The sequence below is a fragment of the Coregonus lavaretus genome (genome assembly GCF_964263955.1).
Source record: "Coregonus lavaretus genome assembly, chromosome: 19".
In the NCBI taxonomy this organism is placed as follows: Eukaryota; Metazoa; Chordata; class Actinopteri; order Salmoniformes; family Salmonidae; genus Coregonus; species Coregonus lavaretus.
Window position 1 is genome coordinate 8,580,212 of NC_140006.1, and position 22,034 is coordinate 8,602,245.

The 22,034-nt window shown below is 42.9% G+C and overlaps 1 protein-coding gene across 2 annotated transcripts in view; it reads right to left on the reverse strand.

The window, feature by feature from the left end:
- Positions 1-22,034, reverse strand: part of LOC311146498 (rho GTPase-activating protein 12-like) — a 79,411-nt gene that overhangs the window by 24,902 nt on the left and 32,475 nt on the right. For both annotated transcript variants that reach the window (XM_084183001.1, XM_084183000.1), the window contains exons 2-3: positions 6,328-6,471; positions 5,927-6,061 (exon numbers count right to left, since the gene is read on the reverse strand). In XM_084183001.1, the coding sequence (XP_084039127.1) occupies positions 5,927-6,061; positions 6,328-6,471 (279 nt within the window). The remainder of the gene's footprint in view (positions 1-5,926; positions 6,062-6,327; positions 6,472-22,034) is intronic.

The following is a 22,034-nucleotide window of genomic DNA, read 5'->3' on the forward strand; positions in this document are numbered from 1 at the left end:
AAGACCAACTACAATCCACAGGCAACCAAGGCTGTCCAACATATATTCTCTGATTACAACCTCATTGATGCTCATAACACTAAAGCAAAAGAGTACACTTTCTATTCAAACAGGCACAAATCATTCTCCCGAATCGATTTCGTACTATTATGTACTCTATTTCCTTTAATCAAGAAAATAGAAATGTAACATATGGGGCGGCAGGTAGCTTAGTGGGTAAGAGCGTTGTGCCAGTAACCGAAAGGTCGCTGACTAGGTGAAAAATCTGTCGATGTGCCCTTAAGCAAGGCACTTAACCCTAATTGCTCCTGTAAGTCGCTCTGGATAAGAGCGTCTGCTAAATGACTAAAATGTAAATGTAAATATGAGCCTATCTGATCATCATGCTTATTACTGCCAGATACACATTTCCGAATCTCCTAAAAAGAGCCACAAGATGGTGCTCTAAATGTTTCCTTACTACAAAACCCTACTCCCTGTGAACAATTTGAAACTGAATTGAGTGAATTCATATTGATTAACAAAAAATCAGTCGATGATCCTCATATTTTATGGGACACCATTAAAGGTTTTATTAAAAACAATGCAACTGCATCTTGGCTGAATAAATCACAATTAAAGAAGATATCAGAATGGGAAAAGTTGTTAATGACGTTAGAGTGTTCTCAACACACTTTTTTCAGACCAGGTAGCGACTACTCTCTTCAAAGTCAAGACAGAACAAAATCTATTGATAAGACGGGGAGAAGAATTTGCCATCCATTGAGTTAGACTCAACCATTACTTCCATGGCAATCGACCCAGTCACCTACAGGCTAACAAGCTTCGCAGTAATGATCAATTAGTATACCACCCTGCATCACACCAGCAGTGGAAAAAGTACCCAATTGTCATACTTGAGTAAAAGTAAAGATACCTTAATAGAAAATGACTCAAGTAAAAGAAAAAGTCACCCAGTAAAATACTACATGAGTAGTCTAAAAGTATTTGGTTTTAAATATATTTAAGTATCAAAAGTAAATGTAATTACTAAAATATAATTAAGTATCAAAAGTAAAAGTATAAATCATTTCAAACTCCTTATATTAAACAAACCACACGGCACCATTTTTTTGTTTTTTAAATGTACGGATTGCCAGGGCCACACTCTAACACTTCGACATAATTTACAAATGAAGCATTTGTGTTTAGTGAGTCCGCCAGACCAGAGGCAGTAGGGATGACCAGGGATGTTCTCTTGATAAATGCGTGAATTGGGCCATTTTCCTTTCCTGCTAAGCATTCAAAATGTAAGGCATACTTTTGGGTGTCAGGGAAAATGTATGGAGTAAAAAGTACATTGTTTTCTTTAGGAATTTAGTGAAGTAAAAGTAAAAGTTGGCCAAAATATAAATAGTAAAGTACAGATACCCCAAAATGCGACATAAGTAAAAATACTTTAAAGTACTACTTAAGTACTTTAGACCACTGCATCCCACTGCTGGCTTGCCTCTGAAGCTAAGCAAGGTTGGTCCTGGTCGGTCCCTGGATGGGAGACCAGACGCTGCTGGAAGAGGTGTTGGAGGGCCAGTAGGAGGCACTCTTTCCTCTGGTCTAAAGAGATATATCCCAATGCCCCAGGGCATTGCACTCCTCTTCTCTCAACTGAGGAAGCCGGCTTGCTGAGAGCCCAAATCTCTCTCCATGAACTCAAAAGGGCATTAGATAACATGAATAAAGGCAAATCACCTGGTTGTGATGGTATTCCTCCTGAGGTCTATAAAACATTTTGGAACCAATTAAGTCCACTGTTACTTGAAATGATTAAGATAGCCATTCACAAAGGTTAATTTGGAAGTGATGTAAATACAACACTAATTTTGCTTTTATTAAAAAAAGGTAAGGACGCCACCCAGTGCTCTCACGATCGGCCTTTATCTTTGATAAACACAGATATTAAACTATTTAAAAAATATATGTTGTCCCGTCTCTAAACTTAGTTACCCAAATTGTTACATCTTGACCAAAGCGGGTTTCTAAAAAACGATTATCTTCAGATAACCTCCGTCATCTATTACATATCTTACATGCTTCATCAGGAACCAAAGATCCTTGGGCAGATCTATCTCTCGACGCAGAATAAGCTGTTGATAGACTAGAATGGTCATATCTTTGGTTGGTTTTGGAACATATGGGACTTGGCTCCAATTTCATTCATATGATTAAAATACTATATGCCAATCCCTCAGCCATAGTAATAACATGGAAAAGTGCCTACCCTGGAAGCCTGTGTTTCAGACATAAGGAAGGGGATGGCGGCACATCTTACTTTTAAACTCGGACAAAACAGAGATGCTAGTTCTATGTCCCAAGAAACAAAGAGATCTTCTGTTGGATCTGACAATGAATCTTGATGGTTGTACAATCGTCAAAAAAAAAAACTGAAGGACCTCTGCTTTACTCTGGACCCAGATCTCTCTTTTGACGAACATATCAAGAATATTTCTAGGACAGCTTTTTTCCATCTTCGTAACATTGCAAAAATCAGAAACGTTTGGTCCAAAAATAATGCAGAAAAGCTAATTCATGCTTTTGTCAATTCTAGATTAGACTACTGCAATGCTCTACTCTCCGGCTACCCGGATAAAGCACTAAATAAACTTCAGTTAGTGCTAAACAAGGCTGCTAGAATCTTGACTAGAACCCTAAAATGTGATCATATTACTCCAGTGCTAGCCTGGCTTCCTGTTAAGGCTAGGGCTGATTTCAAGGTTTTACTGCTAACTTACAAAGCATTACATGGGTTTGCTCCTATCTATCTCTCCGATTTGGTCCTGCCGGACATACATACACGTATGCTACGGTCTCAAGACGCAGGCCTCCTTATTGTCCCTAGAATTTCTAAGCAAACAGCTGGAGGCAGGGCTTTCTCCTATAGAGCTCAATATTTATGGAATGGTCTGCCTATCCATGTGAGAGAGGCATACTCGGTCTCAACCTTTAAGTCTTTACTGAAGACTCATCTCTTCGGTAGGTCCTATGATTGAGTGAAGTCTGGCCCAGGGGTGCGAAGGTGAATGGAAAGGCACTGGAGCGACAAACCGCCCTTGCTGTCTCTGCCTGGCCGGTTCCTGTCTCTCCATTGGGATTCTCTGCCTCTGACCCTATTACGGGGGCTGAGTCACTGGCTTACTGGTGCTTTCCATGCCGTCCCTAGGAGGGGTGCGTCACTTGAGTGGGTTGAGTCACTGACGTGATCTTCCTGTCCGGTTTGTTGCTCCCTCGGGCTCGTGCAGTGGAGGAGATCTTCGTGGGCTATACTCAGCCTTGTCTCAGGGTAGTAGGTTGGTGGTCTGTTGATATCCCTCTGGTGGTGTGGGGGCTGTGCTTTGGCAAAGTGGGTGGGGTTATATCCTGCCTGGTTGGCCCTGTCTGGGGGTATAGTCGGACGGGGCCACAGTGTCTCCCGACCCCCCTGTCTCAGCCTCCAGTATCTATGCTGCAGTAGTCTATGTGCCGGGGGGCTAGTCTGTCAGTCTGTTATATCTGGTGTTATTCTCCTGTCTTATCCGGTGTCCTGTGTGAATTTAAGTATGCTCCCTCTAATTCTCCCTCTCTCCCTCTCTCCCCGGAAGACCTGAGCCCTAGGACCATGCCTCAGGACTACCTGGCCTGATGACTCCCTGGCCTGATAACTCCTTGCTGTCCCCAGTCCACCTGGTCGTGCTGCTGCTTCAGTTTCCACTCTTCTGCCTGCGGCTATGGAACCCTGACCTGTTCACCAGACGTGCTACCTTGTCCCAGACCTGCTGTTTTCAACTCTCTCTCTCTACCGCACCTGCTATTTCAACCTCTAAATGCCCAGCAATGAAAAGCCAAGTGACATTCACTCCTGATGTACTGACCTGTTGCAACCTCTACAACCACTGTGATTATTATTTGACCATGCTGGTCATCTTCTGGAAGGTTCTCTGCTGGTCATCTTCTGGAAGGTTCTCCCATCTCCACAGAGGAACTCTAGAGCTCTGTCAGAGTGACCATCGGGTTCTTGGTCACCTCCCTGACCAAGACCCTTCTCCCCTGATTGCTCAGTTTGGCCGGGTGCCATCTCTAGGAAGAGTTTTGGTGGTTCCAAACTTCTTCCATTTAAGAATGATGGAGGCCACTGTGTTCTTGGGGACCTTCAATGCTGCAGACATGTTTTGGTGCCCTTCCCCAGATCTGTGCCGCGACACAATCCTGTCTCGGAGCTCTACGGACAATTCCTTCGACTTGGTTTTTGCTCTGACATGCACTGTCAACTGTGGGACCTTACCAATCATGTCCAATCAATTGAATTTACCACAGGTGGACTCCAATCAAGTTGTAGAAACATCTCAAGGAAACAGGATGCACCTGAGCTCAATTTCGAGTTTCATAACAAAAGGTCTGAATATATATGTAAATAAGGAATTTGTTTTTTATTTGTAATACATTTGCAAACATTTCAAAAAACCTGTTTTCGCTTTGTCATTATGGGGTATTGTGTGTAGATTGCTGAGGAACTTTTTTTATTTTAATCCATTTTAGAATAAGGCTGTAACGTAACAAAATGTGGAAAAAGTCAAGGGGTCTGAATACTTTCCGAAGGCACTGTAAACATTTAAGCTCATATTCTTTGCTAGCCATTAAAAAACCTGCACAGCCCTTTAACTGGAATATAATATGGAAAAATCTGACCTTGGCATCCCACAATCGGAACCATGGATGGAGACGTTGGCTGGGTATTATCACTGAATCGTGACTAATGATGAGTATAGACGCACAAATATCATACCCCCCAAAAATGCTAACCTCCCCTGTTATTGTAATGGTGAGATGTTAGCATGTCTTGGGGGTATGATATTTGTGCATCTGTAACTTTCGCACTCATCATTATTCTCAATTAATTCAGGACTATCTGTATTCATGGTAGCATCTACATAAATGTAGAAGTGTTAAGAAACATATTCTATTCTTATTTACAATAAAAGTGACTCCAAAATTACACAACACATTATTTACTATTACATTTCTATTTGGCACAAAATAATAGGAAAAACACAACCAAAACAAACAGCAAATGCATCCAACAAGTTTGTAGAGTCACAAGCTTGATATAATCATTGCGTGCTAGGAATATGGGACCAAATACTAAACTTTTGACTACTTTAATACACATAAGTGAATTTGTCCCAATACTTTTGGTACCCTAAAATGGGGGGACTATGTACAAAAAGTGCTGTAATTTCTAAACGGTTCACCCGATATGGATGAAAAGCTGACAGTCTGTACTTTAACCTCATGTATCATTTCAAATCCAAAGTGCTGGAGTACAGAGCCAAAACAACCAAACATTTGTCACTGTCCCAATATCTCTAGCTGAAACAGACGGATTTTGATAGGGGATTTTTTTATTGTGCTAATTAGATTTATGCGCGGACATCGACTCTAGCCAGGCAAACTCAATCAAGCACAGATATATATATATATATATATATATTTTTTTTTTCAAATAGTATTTGAACACAGGTCTGCAAAGCACAGAGAGCCAGAGATCTCATTCAGTTTTTCACTGAGCCCTGCTCTGAACATTGTGACCGGGTGTTGAGTCAGACATGAAAATTAAAATACTGCAGTGACATAGCCCATAACAGTCATAGTTTGAGGAGCACTGCGTGCTTCTGGCCACAAGATGGCAGCGTGGTGTTATTATCATTCTACAAACCACTCCAAAAGATAACTGATACTGCCTGAATGCAGCAGTGATTCTCTCTGTCTAATGTGTTTGGATGGGCTTATTTGAGAGTACAAGCATACCCCGTTAGTGTTCATGCATGTGTTTGCATTTGCTTGTGTCTGTGGCTGCATGCGTGTTTGAGTAAGTGTGTGTTTCCAGTAAACAGTATATGTCCCAGTATCTACATACCTCTGCCTCCCCAGTGCTGTTGCTGTGAGTCTCCCCCCGGGTGCTGCTACCACTGCTAGCATCCCTGGCTCGGGGGGGCTTCCAAGTCCGCTCCTGGGTGGCGCGGTTGAAGTAGTAGTGTCTGCCGTTCTGGTCCTTGGAATGGAATTTAATAGAAAATCTTGAATTGTCCATTAAAATATTTCCTAAAATGGACATTTGTCTTCAGCTCATGGTTAAAAGCAGTAAAATGACAAACAAACATAGGCCAGGCAACACGATATAGGTTGCATCCCAAATGGCACCCTATTCCCTATATAGATGGGCAACTGTGAAAAGTAGTGCATTAAATAGGGGTACCATTTGGGAGGCATCTTAGATGATACGTAAGTTGCAATACATGACACAGTGACAGTACAGACCTTGTGGGTCTCCCAGTCCCCCAGGACATGCAGTGGGGAGCTGGAGGGGGCGGGGGGTAGGCTGGACCCAGAGATCTTCAGCTCCTGAAGGTTAGAGTAGACAGGAGACTCAGGTCTACCACCCTGACCCGATGGAGAGACAGTCTGGAGCAGAGGGAAAGAGCGAGAGAGGTGTTGTGAAATACATTAATGGCTTGTTTAATAGAGACAGTGGAGGAGACATGGAGGAGACATGGGGGAGATTGGAGAGGGAGTGGAAGAACGAGCTTCCCCAAACAATCCAGTGACAGCAAGTGAAGGAAAGATCCCCCTATTGCATACAGCTGACCTTTGTTATGGTGAGGCCTTTATAGAAAGGGCCAGGGGTCTCATTTATCAATACTTTTCCGAGACTGAAATAGAGGTGCTTTGGCAACTCGAACCTTCAGCTCCCTCCACAGATTTTCTAATGGGATTAAGGTCTGGAGACTGGCTAGGCCACTCCAGGACCTTAATGTGCTTCTTCTTGAGCCACTCCTTTGTTGCCTTGGCCGTGTGTTTTGGGTCATTGTCATGCTGGAATACCCAAGATTTGACGGTACATGGCCCTGTCCATCGTCCCTTTGATGCGGTGAAGTTGTCCTGTCCCCTTAGCAGAAAAACACCCCCAAAGCATAATGTTTCCACCTCCATGTTTGACTGTGGGGATGGTGTTCTTGGGGTCATAGGCAGCATTCCTCCTCCTCCAAACACGGCGAGTTGAGTTGATGACAAAGAGCTCGATTTTGGTCTCATCTGACCACAACACTTTCACCCAGTTCTCCTCTGAATCATTCAGATGTTAATTTGCAAACTTCAGACGGCCCTGTATATGTGCTTTCTTGAGCAGGGGGACCTTGCGGGCGCTGCAGGATTTCAGTCCTTCACGGCGTAGTGTGTTACCAATTGTTTTCTTGGTGACTATGGTCCCAGCTGCCTTGAGATCATTGACAAAATCTTCCCTTGTAGTTCTGGGCTGATTCCTCACCGTTCTCATGATCATTGCAACTCCACGAGGTAAGATCTTGCATGGAGCCCCAGGCTGAGGGAGTTATTTTGTGTTTCTTCCATTTGCAAATAATCGCACCAACTGTTGTCACCTTCTCACCAAGCTGCTTGGCGATGGTCTTGTAGCCCATTCCAGCCTTGTGTAGGTCTACAATCTTGTCCCTAACATCCTTGGAGAGCTCTTTGGTCTTGGCCATGGTGGAGAGTTTGGAATCTGATTGATTGATTGCTTCTGTGGACAGGTGTCTTTTATACAGGTAACAAGCTGAGATTAGGAGCACTCCCTTTAAGAGTGTGCTCCTAATCTCAGCTCGTTACCTGTATAAAAGACTCCTGGGAGCCAGAAATCTTTCTGATTGAGAGGGGGTCAAATACTTATTTCCCTCATTAAAATGCAAATCAATTTATAATATTTTTGACATGCGTTTTTCTGGATTTATTTGTTGTTATTCTGTTGTTATTGTTATAAACCTACCATTAAAATTATAGACTGATCATTTCTTTGTAAGTGGGCAAATGTACAAAATCAGCAGGGGATCAAATACTTTTTTCCCTCACTGTATGTTGCATGTATTCACTATGAAAATAGAATAAATCTAAGAATGATTTAATTATTACACTCACAATTTCAACAGAGTGGTTCTTCCTTTAAAAGTTGCTTCATACTGCAACACAGCTTGCAGGGTGCCGCAGAATTCTATAGCACGTTATTTAACTGTCAGCCATTGTTGCCATTAATGCTAGTTAGTGCTAGTTTGATCACCAGAAGGCATCTTTTAGAAGCTAAGTTATTGAAATGACAGGCCTAAGAGTCCTGTTTACTGTAGCTGTTTTAGCGTAACTTACTTATTCGCAAAGCATACAAGTCCTCCATGTCTTTAAATACAGACAAGCATTTTAGTTATAAAACAAAATAACAAAGGGAGCCTTGAATAATTAAACAATGAATAAACCGCAACGTCGGATATAGCGATTAAATTCAGGAATGCATTTGACTGTTTTTAATATTGGCTGTACTAGAGACTTTATAACTTTTTTTGTTAGAACAGAGTATATGGGATTGATTTAGAGAAATTCTGCTTAATTAATTTGCTTAATATTATGGTGTTTCTATTCCAAGAAAATACGAAAATGCATTTTACAGTAACCTATGTAAGCCTCAGGGTTTCCTTAAGGAAAATATGGCGCTGTACAACGTGAGCGGTTGGGAGTAGGCCTACTGTAGGCTACTAAGTGACTGCGTTGGGAGTAGGCCTACTGTAGGCTACTAAGTGACTGCGTTGGGAGTAGGCCTACTGTAGGCTACTAAGTGACTGCGTTGGGAGTAGGCCTACTGTAGGCTACTAAGTGACTGCGTTGGGAGTAGGCCTACTGTAGGCTACTAAGTGACTGCGTTAGTAGTAGGCCTACTGTAGGCTACTAAGTGACTGCGTTGGGAGTAGGCCTACTGTAGGCTACTAAGTGACTGCGTTGGGAGTAGGCCTACTGTAGGCTACTAAGTGACTGCGTTGGGAGTAGGCCTACTGTAGGCTACTAAGTGACTGCGTTGGGAGTAGGCCTACTGTAGGCTACTAAGTGACTGCGTTGGGAGTAGGCCTACTGTAGGCTACTAAGTGACTGCGTTGGGAGTAGGCCTACTGTAGGCTACTAAGTGACTGCGTTGGGAGTAGGCCTACTGTAGGCTACTAAGTGACTGCGTTGGTAGTAGGCCTACTGTAGGCTACTAAGTGCCTGCGTTGGGAGTAGGCCTACTGTAGGCTACTAAGTGACTGCGTTGGTAGTAGGCCTACTGTAGGCTACTAAGTGACTTCCAGTGAAGGGCAAAATAATCCTAACATTTCCACACCCTAATTGTAGGCTAACCAATACCCAAACAGAGATTCAGTGAAAATAAAAATTTGATTGATTTATTAAGACCAGTCCCCATGCTTGTCTCAAAGCAGCGCGAGAAACGGTGCTGAAATAGTTGACCACACGCGGGCAGGCTATTGAGATAGGAGCCTTGAATAATTAAATCATGAATAAACCGCAACATGTCGGCTAAAGCAACTGAATTCAGGAATTAATTTAAATATGTGAAAGCTTTTATTTTATTTATTTATCTGTGATTAGTAGCAGAGGCTTCATGGCTTCACCATCAGCCAAAAACACAGCATCTACCGTGATATAAATATATTATTGAATTAGATTTTTTTTTACAAACTATTTCAAAATCCATATGTTTATTACGCTACTGTGCAGTGTCTTTAAATACAATGCTCCTCCTACCCTCCATCTTGATGTATTGAATGAATGTATTAATGACATCATTTACCATTCTAATTCTCAGAGTGGAAACGCTGTTTGCAGAGTTTACAACCTGCTACACTTGTGGAAAAACAAATGTTTGAAAACATGTTTTCAAAATGCCTCCAGCTGTCCATCACTACTGTACACCGAGAACTGTATTCTAAAAAATAAATACACAGCATCTACAGTGGTACAAATATATGATTGAATTCAATAAAACATTTTTTTTTGTAAATAAAAAATGTATATGTTTTATTAGGCTACTGTGCAGTCTGACAAAAACCAACAGGACAATGAGATGTTTACTGTAGCCTACATAGTAAACATAGGAAAGGGCCTAATTCTTTACATAAGGGAGTGCAGGTCATGTCCAGACCTCAAGTACTCATTAACTCTGTCTAATGCTTTTTCGGGTTGCATCAGTCATGGACAGAAACTTCTAAGACACAGAATTAATGATGAATATTTGGAGGTTCACTGGTAAGCTACATTGGCCTCGGGATCCATCCTAGTTGGTATTCTGTGTCCACTTGTGGTATCTCTCTTCGGTTACACAACCTTGGAATAGCAGAACAGCGTAACGGTCCGGACGGCCCTTGCTGTGCCTGGTGAGCAGTTCATCAAATTATGTTTTCAGAAGAGGAATGGAAATGTCAGGGTGAACATTTGTTGACTCTGCCTGTCGGAGGTGGAGTTCCAGAGCTCACAGGTGTGCCTGGCATGGATTGTGACTCCCATCTCATTCCTTGCCCTCTTCAACGCATCAGCAGAGTAAGTACACCTACAACACTTTTAATACGGTACAGTATATGCTTTATCCGACATTTTGCGGTTGCATGAGAAATGTAAAACTTTAGAGTACTTAAGCATTGAATACATTGCAAGTTTACCCTTTTTTGGCCATTAGGCTACACTTTACAAAAGGACTCAACTCTGACCGCGAACACAGCATCTATCGGTAGTCTAAACTGTGGCACAAATTGGGGGATTCTTCACACGAGCTATTAGACTATCCTTTTGTAAATTAATGGAGGTGTGAATGTTTCAGTCTATCTTCAATATAATTTCATTCAGAAGGTTAAACCCGTAGGTCTTAGGCCTGCAGTAAATTAAATGACCAGGTAGGGAAAGAGGGAGGAAGTCAGTCAGGAAAGGAAATGAAACACTAAAATGCATTTTGTACATATTCCAGGAATGACTCCCACTCATCTGATCAACAGAAGGGGCTTTGTGAAGGTGAAGGAAATACTTGTTTAGTTGACAAGGTATTGGCTAGCTTTGTCACAGACTTCATAGAACATGCTATAGTGTAGAACCATTACTTCTCTGTTATAGATTATTCAGCAAAACATTCACAATATATGAACAGCTGATGAAAACTGGCACAATTCACACCCCTAATAAAAGCGACTTGGGTGTGTGTGTCTGTGACTTTTCATGTGCACATTACAAAGAATCCAAATCATAGGAATCGACAGAGCAGATAGATCATATATAATACCATGCCCTGCAGTCTCTAATGAACAGCGCTGAAGTTTATAGCCAACAGATCAATAGGTCTGAAATATGCAGGGCTCAACAATACCGTTTAGGGCCAATGGTGATTGACTATTCACTAGTCCCTCTTTCTCGCTTCACAAGACACTTTAGTATAGTGCCTTAGTTATTAGCTCTGAGCAGTATGGATACAAAGCTACAGTACAACAGAAACAAACATACACATGAGTCCATAAATACTATATCTCTCTCTACCTCAGGTCCTGAGCAGTAGAAGAACACATGATCCTCTTCCATGCATTTGAGAGGACTCCTCAGACATATCATAATACTAAGACAGGAGCAGTTAACCCTTTACACTCAAGAGAACTGGCCTATATGGATAGGGTAAATTGAAATGTTTCTTACAGAAGAAATATGAAAAGTGTATGCATAACCATGGTAGCAATTGAAAGGTAACATTTTGGGGATGATGGGAAAATGGTTAGAACAAAGGTGAGGACATAACAGTTCACCTGACACAAGACTCAATCCAAACATTACAATGTTGATTTTATGTGCATTTTACATTTCGTCGCATTTGTCGATAACAAAATCTAAAAATTGTGTGGATGCATTCAGTAACGTGATAAGAATATTCCTGGAAAATGTGTTGTAGGTGCAACATAAGACAAAAAAAGTACAAGGGTCTGAGTGAGAGGACTAACTGGTGTCTCCAAGTGGCCACACCTCTCCATAGTGTGCACAGCCATTTCAATGCACTTTAACGACTCAAAGAAGATTCTTCAACTATAAAGTTCTTCAACCATGCATCAACACCATCACATGATTACTGTTGTTTACACAATCCAAAAACGCTCTATTATAAATCAAAATCTGGGTCAGGTGGGCATCATTTGAAAGCTTGTTCTGTTGCCAACATGACTACTATAATATGAAATACGATATTACAGTATTAGGCTACCCAGGGTATGACGCCATGTCATCTTGTAACTGTACATCAAACATAGTGATCATAAACATAAACTACGGTCTCCCGAGTGGCGCAGTGGTCTAAAGCACTGCATCGCAGTGCTAGCTGTGCCACTAGAGATCCTGGTTCGAATCCAGGCTCTGTCGTATCCGGCCGCGACCGGGAGACCCATGGGGCGGCGCACAATTGGCCCAGCGTCGTCCAGGGTAGGGGAGGGAATGGCCGGCAGGGATGTAGAGCATGGCGTTTGCAACGCCAGGGTTGTGGGTTCGTTTCCCACGGGGGGCCAGTATGAATTAAAAAAAGTAAAAAAAAAAAGTTATGTACTCACTAACTGTAAGTCGCTCTGGATAAGAGCGTCTGCTAAATGACGTAAATGTAATGATATGGAAATGTGAAGTGCACGTTTGGCAGTATTTATTATAATCCTCAATGTCTCAACTTTCAAAATAAATTTGCATTTTCCTCACTCAATCAACAAAAAACATGCAAAAGTTGCCCAATTAACGGGTGGGAAGGGGGCTCAAGTTCAGAACGGCTGTCAATCAAAACCCATACAGCACTGAAGCACAGAGCCTGAGGTCTGACTTCATGTCTAGCATGTTCCTGTACAGCCACTGTGTTCCAATTTAGGCTTTTATCAGTGTCCAAATGTGCCATTTTCAACCCGTATACGGGTACGAGTGTAAAGGGTCTCAAAGCTCTCTGGTCCCAATCGACCCCTCAGGAAGCCACGCTGCTCTCTGTCCAACCGTCCAACAGTGTGTGTGTGCGTGTGTTCTCTAAGGGGAGATCAGCCACAAAACCACAGAAACACTTCTCTCTCTCAGCCAGACAGAATATCATCATTCATCTGCAGTGTTTGTGTGTGTGTGTCATTTCACTGTAGGGAATAATGGTGGTCAGGAAACTCCCAACTAAGCCTTCCCCCGCCCTTCTTCTGATGTGACAGTCTTCACTTTCATATTACCCTGAAATCTAACCCATAGAGCACACACAAATTACTGATCCAGGATGTATTCTTAGGGGTAATGGTATTTGAACAAACAGCACCAGAGTTTGCAGTTGAGTACAGTCATTGTAGACTGGTCCATAGATCCCTGGTTAAAAGTAGTGCACTAAATAGGGAATAGGATGCCATTTGGGACACAGCCAGTATGCCACATAGGTTTATTTATGTTTTTACTCCATGTCACCAGTTGTATTGCATTGTATTGTATGGAGCCCACCAGCTGGTGGGCAGATGGACATCTGGGAGCATGGGGAATGACTGGACAGACTGGGCTCTGGATCAATACTCTCTCAGTCTCCACCCTGCAGTGCACACAATGGGACCACTGAAGCAGGGGACATAAAATGGTAGACCTCTTGAATTATGGTTGTTTCCCTAATGGCACTCTATTCCCTAGAATGTGCACTACTTTTGACCAGGGCCCATAGAGCTCTGGTCAAAAGTAGTGGACTTTATAGGGAATATGGTGACATTTGAGACGCAGCCATGGGGTGACTCAATAGTGCTCCCTTGCGGAAACGGGTGTTCAATGAATAAATGATAAGAAAATTATACTGTAATTCCACACAGTTGTAACATCAGTTTATCTGCTCTACAGTGATAGAGCTACTGAAATACCAGAGCGAACACACACAAAGTAATTTGAAAGGCAGAATGAATGTATCCTTGCAGAGCGCCACAACACTGTCTGCAGTGCAGTCAATTATGCAGCGTCTCTCTTTATCAGTGTGATTTAGGAGCAGACAGGATCAACGTGAAGTACATTCCAAATCTCCTAATTACAGCCTAGGCTGAGAGCTGAGGGCTGCTGAGGGCTGACACAGCTAATTCCAGATAGGAGACCTGCAGGGGTCTCTCTCTCCCTCTCCCTCCCTATCTCTCCATCTCTCCCTCCCCATCTCTCCATCTCTCCCTCCCTCCCTCCCTCCCTCAGTGGGGCTGTTGCTGCATACTGAGTGGGCCACTATCACCCTCTGGCTCCAGCTAACCCAACCACAGTCACACACTCTGGGAGAGAGAGAGAGAGAGAGAGAGAGGGAGAAGGAGGAGGGGATTGGTCCTACAGTGACAGTTAGCTTAATATTAGACTGCCCTGGCCAGCTCTGCTGCCATACCTTCGGAAAGTATTCAGATCCCTTGACTTTTTCCACATTTTGTTACGTTACAGCCTTATTCTAAAATTGATAAAATAAATAAAAATCCTCAGCAATCCACACACAATACCACATAATGACAACGCAAAAACAGGTTTTAGAAATGATTGCAAATTTATAAAAAAATCTGAAATACCTTATTTACATAAGTATTCAGACCCTTTGCTATGAGACTCGAAATTGAGCTCAGGTGCATCCTGTTTACATTGATCATCCTTGAGATGTTTCTACAACTTGATTGGAGTTCACCTGTGGTAAATTCAATTGATCGGACATGATTTGGAAAGGCACACACCGGTCTATATGAGGTCCAACAGTTGACAGTGCATGTCAAAGCAAAAACCAAGCCATGAGGTCGAAGGAATTGTCCGAAGAGCACCGAGACAGGATTGTGTCGAGGCACAGATCTGGGAAGGGTACCAAAACATTTTTGCAGCATTGAAGGTCCCCAAGAACACAGTGGTCTCCATCATTCTTAAATGGAAGAAGTTTGGAACCACCAACACTCTTCCTAGAGCTGACCGTCTGGCCAAACTGAGTAATCGGGGGAGAAGAGTCTTGGTCAGGGAGGTGACCCGATGGTCACTCTGACAGAGCTCTAGAGTTCCTCTGTGGAGATGGGAGAACATTCTGCAGCACTCCACCAAACAGGCCTTTATGGTAGAGTGGCCAGACGGAAGCCACTCCTCAATAAAAGGCACATGACAGCCCGCTTGGAGTTTGCCAAAAGGCACCTAAAAGTCTCTCAGACAATGAGAAACAAGATTCTCTGGTCTGATGAAACCAAGATTGAACTCTTTGTCCTGAAAGTAAACCTGGCACCATCCCTATGGCGAAGCATGGTGGTGGCAGCATCATGCTAGGGGATGTTTTTTAGCGGCAGGGACTGGGAGACTAGTCAGGAACGAGGCAAAGATTAACTGAGCAAAGTAAAGAGAGATCCTTGATGAAAACCTGCTCCAAAGCGCTCAGGACCTCAGACTGGGGCGAAGGTTCACCTTCCAACAGGAACATGACCCTAAGCACACAGCCAAGACAATGCAGGAGTGGCTTCGGGACAAGTCTCTGAATGTCCTTGAGTGGCCCTGCCAGAGCCCGGACTTGAACCCGATCGAACATCTCCGGAGAGACCTGAAAGTAGCTGTGCAGCAACGCTCCCCATCCAACCTGACAGAGCTTGAGAGGATCTGCAGAGAAGAATAGGAGAAACTCCCCAAATACAGGTGTGCCAAGCTTGTAGCGTCATACCCAAGAAGACTCGAGGCTGTAATCGCTGCCAAAGGTGCTTCAACAAAGTACTGAGTAAAGGGTCTGAATACTTATGTAAATGTGATATTTCAGTTTAAAAAATATATAAATTAGCAAAAAATTATTTGTCATTATGGGGTATTGTGTGTAGATTGATGAACGGAAAAAAACAATTTAATCAATTTTAGAATAAGGCTATAACCTAACAAAATGTGGAAAAAGTCAACGGGTCTGAATACTTTCCGAAGTAACTGTATAAAAAAATTCCTTCCACTTTTCATTACATTAATAGGCCATCTATGTAAAGGATAAAAGCATATCATCTACTTTTGAGTCAGAGTATAAATCCAAACAATGTTGACACTACAAGGAACGTTGATTGCAGGATAGATTTTAGAGTGGGGGTAACTTGGATCCAATAGTTCAGATTTATATGAGATGGCAGTCTCTCTCTGTACAGGATTCGAACAGGTCTGCGAGGGAGGAGGGAAGGAGGGGTGAAACTTAGGAGTGTCAGTACTACAACCCCAATGCTGCACAGCAACCTGCTCTACTGCATACCAGTCTGACTGAGAGTGCACAAATAAACACACGTGTTACAGGTTTACCTAAATCACATAAGCATGCACACAAAAGCAAGGTAAGTACACATATGTACACACACATACACTGTCCTCTTTACTTCCTCATTCACTCAGAGAGCTGGATTTGATAACACAGGCAAAAATAGTAACCCAAGTACTGTACTAACACCACCTCTCCTCATCTTACTTCTCCTCTCCTCATCCTCTACCTAACCTATTGTAACACCACCTCATCTTCCTCTCCTCTTCCTGTACCTAACCTACTGTAACACCACCTCATCTTACCTCTCCTCTTCTCATCCTCTACCTAACCTACTGTAACACCACCTCATCTTACCTCCTCTTCTCATCCTCTACCTAACCTACTGTAACACCACCTCATCTTACCTCCTCTTCTCATCCTCTACCTAACCTACTGTAACACTACCTCATCTTCCTCTCCTCTTCTCGTCCTCTACCTAACCTACTGTAACACCACCTCATCTTCCTCTTCTCGTCCTCTACCTAACCTACTGTAACACCACCTCATCTTACCTCCTCTTCTCATCCTCTACCTAACCTACTGTAACACCACCTCATCTTACCTCCTCTGCTCATCCTCTACCTAACCTACTGTAACACCACCTCATCTTACCTCTCCTCTTCTCATCCTCTACCTAACCTACTGTAACACCACCTCATCTTACCTCTCCTCTTCTCATCCTCTACCTAACCTACTGTAACACTACCTCATCTTCCTCTCCTCTTCTCATCCTCTACCTAACCTACTGTAACACCACCTCATCTTACCTCCTCTTCTCATCCTCTACCTAACCTACTGTAACACCACCTCATCTTACCTCCTCTTCTCATCCGCTACCTAACCTATTGTAACACCACCTCATCTTACCTCTCCTCGTCCTCTACCTAACCTACTGTAACACCACCTAATCTTCCTCTCCTCTTCTCATCCTCTACCTAACCTACTGTAACACCACCTCATCTTACCTCCTCTTCTCATCCTCTACCTAACCTACTGTAACACCACCTCATCTTACCTCCTCTTCTCATCCTCTACCTAACCTACTGTAACACCACCTCATCTTACCTCCTCTTCTCATCCTCTACCTAACCTACTGTAACACCACCTCATCTTACCGCTCCTCGTCCTCTACTTAACCTACTGTAACACCACCTCTCATCTAACCTAACATAACCTCTCCCGTTAGGACACCGTTGGCAACTCAGGGCTCACCTCAGCAGCATTACCATCAGTATCATAGACCTGATTTGACACAACACCACTCATACATATGGTAAGCAGCATATAAAATGTGCATGCATGCATACATTCATAACGCAGGGACATAGAGGCTAGAAGCACACACTGATGATTAAATGCAAGCTAAAACAGTAGCCTGATATTTGGCATTATAAGGTGAGTAATTATGACCAGGGGTATTAGACTCGAGTGATGGATAGATGGTACGTCACTGTGGGTTCAGAAAACACTGTGGTTTATGGGAACAATTCAATCTACTCTGCATCCCAATTGGCACCCTATAGTGCACTATTTTTGACCATTGCCTATAGGGCTCTGGTCAAAAGTAGTGCACTGCTTAGGGAATACAGTAGGGTGCCATTTGGGACACAACCCTCCTGTCTGCTAAATAACTCAGAGAGCACACAGAGCCCCCTTCTCCAGCCAAATCCACTTGCACCATCTATGTTCTGGATGGTTCCTGTCTCCAGTCCACTATTGATACAAATGGGTCAAAAGAGAGAATGGCTGCAGAGAGACAGAAGAGAGAAAAAAAAGGACATTGTGGGACTTCAGACAAGCCAAAAGAAAACCTGTTGGCCAAACATTCAGCTAAATGTGTATAGTGTTCTTAGGCTGTAGCGTACAGTATCTGGTCACCCCAGCAGGTGAACAACCACCATAGCGACCTAGCAGTCCCAGCTGAGGTGAGGTAGTAGATACAGTAGCGGCAACAGCAAGGCAACAGTAACCATATTGCAGCCATAGCTGATCTGTGTCCACTACTGGAAAGACTGACAGTTGTGTGTACAGCATTCTTTATGCCCAGTGCATTGTGGTGGGCTTTCAGTCCCTCCAGTGAATGTCCCTCTATATCTTACACACACTGAGCAGAGTGTGACTGTGTCTAGGAGCACAGCTGCTGCAGCTGCTGCCTACTGATCAATGTCTGTGTGTCTCCCCTCAGGCCGATGTCTGTGAACGCCAGGGGGTCTGTGTGTGTGTGTGTGTGTGTGAGTGAGTGAGTGAGTGTGTGCGTGTGTGTGTGTGTGAGAGTGAGTGTGTGTGTGTGTGCGAGAGTGAGTGTGTGTGTGTGCGTATGTATGCGTGTCTCAGCAGCAACTGAGACAGCGTTTTCCACCACCATCAACAAAACACTAAATGATGGAATTTCTCATGGAAGAATGGTGTCATATCCTTCCAATAGAGTTCCAGACACTTGTAGAATCTATGCTAAGACGTATTGAAGCTGTTCTGGCGGCTCGTGGTGGCCCAACGCCCTATTAAGACACTTTATGTTGGCGTTTCCTTTATCTTGGAAGTTACCTGTATCTCCCTCTATACATTTCATCATCTCGATGCACACTGATTCAATACAAGCCTTTTCTCCAACCAGAATTTATGGAAATCTTAGAAATCCTTTTTCCGTAGCTTCTTCTGTGTTTGTTGTTGTTTAGGCCCTTAAGGTGTCCGCATGCTTCCCAGCCGAAACAGTTCAGAAGAGTTTGCGCATATGTTATGATAACATTTTCTCTTTGTTAGTTTTTGGACTTTGGTAAGGGTTTTTTCGGCTGTTTGGGCACACAACATTAGTTTCTTGAGTCAAGCCGAAGTTCGGATCCGAAGTCTACGCCCTTTCATCTGTGATTGGTCAACAGTAGGGATTCTTCAATCAAGTCTTTGTTGTCATTCAACGAGAAATGACTCATCTTCATGCACATTTTTTCATTGAGAAATACTGCACAAACATCTTAGTTAGATTTTACATCTAAGAACTCCTCCGCAAAAATGTAAAAATTAATGCCAGATTTCTTGCGTTGACTATTTTGAGGAAGTGTATGGCGTCTCAAAATGGACAAACAATACTATTGCCACTTTTTATCGTTTTTCAAGCAAATGTCTTTTAAGGGAGTATGCAAGCACACTCGTTCGGTTTGACTAGCCGAGTTCGGAAAGGCGCCAGCCGAACTGAAACATGCTGACGCCTTTGGTCTTCCAAGCAGAACCAGTGACATTCTGTGCTGCAGGAGAACAGCTGACAGCTAAACCTCTAATGGGTCATAATACTTCCAGCGTGATTGGCTGACGCTAATGATTCAAATTCTCCAACCAGCAGCAGCAAAGTCTGTCTTTGGCCAAGCACCATGGGCTCGGGAGGTCAGAAGACAGAACGGGGAGGAAAGGAGAGAGGGAGGAGAGGGCAGGGTGGAGAGAGAGAGAGAAAAAGAGAGAGAGAGGAGAGAGAGAGCAGAGAGAGAGTCTTTATGATGTAACAGGTCAGCAGATTAAGATACTACATTAAGATACTACATCTGTAGTGCACTATATAGAGAATAGGATGCCATTTGGGTCTCAGATGTGGTTCAAGCGTCATCAACATTAAAACTCAAAAGGAGAACATGTCTGCCTGGGGATATAATCTATCATACATCTAAGGGACGGAGCTTATCTTAATTCAACAGCTTCAGGGTTACGTTTATAGACAAGATAGAGGATGCAGATGAAGTAGATATAAAGTTGGTACACTCACAGAGTTAATCCTGTCATGTAGGCCAATATTTCCCAAACGGCACCCTATGTAGTGCTCTACTTTTGACCAGAGCCCATAGGGTACCATTTGGGACACAACCGAGGATGCAAATAAAGTTGATAGGCTCACACACACTGTTTCTCCTGTCATGTGGGATACTATACTAATATCCAGCTTCAACTTCCTTCTGCAGGCTTTTATTCAAATAATCTCTGTTTATACAGCAACATTGCTGCAACTCTGACTGGTACAGTACCCTATTAAATAGAGTTGTTTTTAAACGCTCCTGTACTACTAGCAGAGAAGCCTAATTTACTCTCCTCATTGTAAGAGCCCTTCATCATCTGACTGGGCCTATCACATCACAGCCTGGCAAGACACAACACTGAGGAACATAGCCTGGATGCTAAAGTAAGCTGTATCAAAACACTAGTCTGACGCCAACCTAAGTGCATTTCACTGCACAATTTATTAATTATATTGACATAACTGTGAAACTGTGAGAGATGTACCAAGATAATTGGTTTTGGCATGGATGCTTTAGCCTACTGCTGGCGTGAGACTCCAGACTCTGTCGTAGCCAGGCCGCGACCGGGAGACCCATGGGGCGGCGCACAAATAGCCAGCGTCGTCCAGGGTAGGGGAGGGAATGGCCGGCAGGGATGTAGTTCAGTTGGTAGAGCATGGCGTTTGCAACGCCAGGGTTGTGGGTTCGATTCCCACGGGGGGCCAGTATGAAAATGTATGCACTCACTTAACTAAGTCGCTCTGGATAAGAGCGTCTGCTAAATGACTCAAATGTAAATGTGAGGTTTGGCCATAAACAGTAGCATAAGTTGCTCTAATGTACTACTGCAGTGTTTTTCAACTCCTCGAGTACCCTCAACTAGGGCTGTTGCTGTGACCGTATTACCGCCACACCGGCGGTCACGAGTCATGAAGGCAGTCAAATTCCACGTGACCGTTTAGTCACGGTAATTAGGCTTCTCCAAGCTCTGATACTGCTGATAGTCATTAGTAGCCTACCAAACTTGCTAACTGCCTGGTACTCAGCACTCTATGGTCTCGCTAATCACTCTGACACTTGTGAATTATATATTATCACTTATGAGTGATACCCAGCGTAAGGCAAGAAACAATGCCTTTTTTTTGCTACTTTTTCTAAATCATAGTCACGCACCTCATGTAGCCTAGCCCATAGGCCTATATGTTTTGATAAGGTTTGTATCACAACTAAAGTGGGCAAATAACTATTTAAAATTAAGCACATTCATCCGCTTTACAAGGGGTGTAGAGCCTAACTGGCATACATAAGCAGCGCGTGAGTTTAACGTCACCATAAAAATGCACCTTTATAATAAAAGCATTACATGCATAATCACATTTGTTGTCAGTTTTGATAATGGTGTTTTCCCGCTAATGGAACATTTGCGCTTATAGCGTACTCCCATGTGCGCATTGCTGTGCTTATAATGTGAAGAGATAGCCTATTAGTTTATAAACATTTTAAGCTAAACGTTCTGATCTGTTGCGTCAGCCACATTGACAAAAAAATGTTTATTTGATGCTAGTGGTTGTATTAATTTGGGATCTATCGCATTCCACAACTGTCCCAGACTATGTTTGGAATATTTATTCTCGCACAGAATAGGTCAATTTATGTAGTATGGGGGATAGTAGATTGACATAGGCTAATGCCTTTGCTGTTCGTTTGGCCTACTCATCTATGGCCTATTGTATAGATATTAGAAAAAAATGAACACAACTTTTAAGAGATCTGATTTTTTGTATATAAATACTTTGCTACAATGACAGACTTACAGTGGGGGAAAAAAAGTATTTAGTCAGCCACCAATTGTGCAAGTTCTCCCACTTAAAAAGATGAGAGAGGCCTGTAATTTTCATCATAGGTACACGTCAACTATGACAGACAAAATGAGGAAAAAAATTCCAGAAAATCACATTGTAGGATTTTTAATGAATTTATTTGCAAATTATGGTGGAAAATAAGTATTTGGTCAATAATAAAAGTTTCTCAATACTTTGTTATATACCCTTTGTTGGCAATGACACAGGTCAAACGTTTTCTGTAAGTCTTCCCAAGGTTTTCACACACTGTTGCTGGTATTTTGGCCCATTCCTCCATGCAGATCT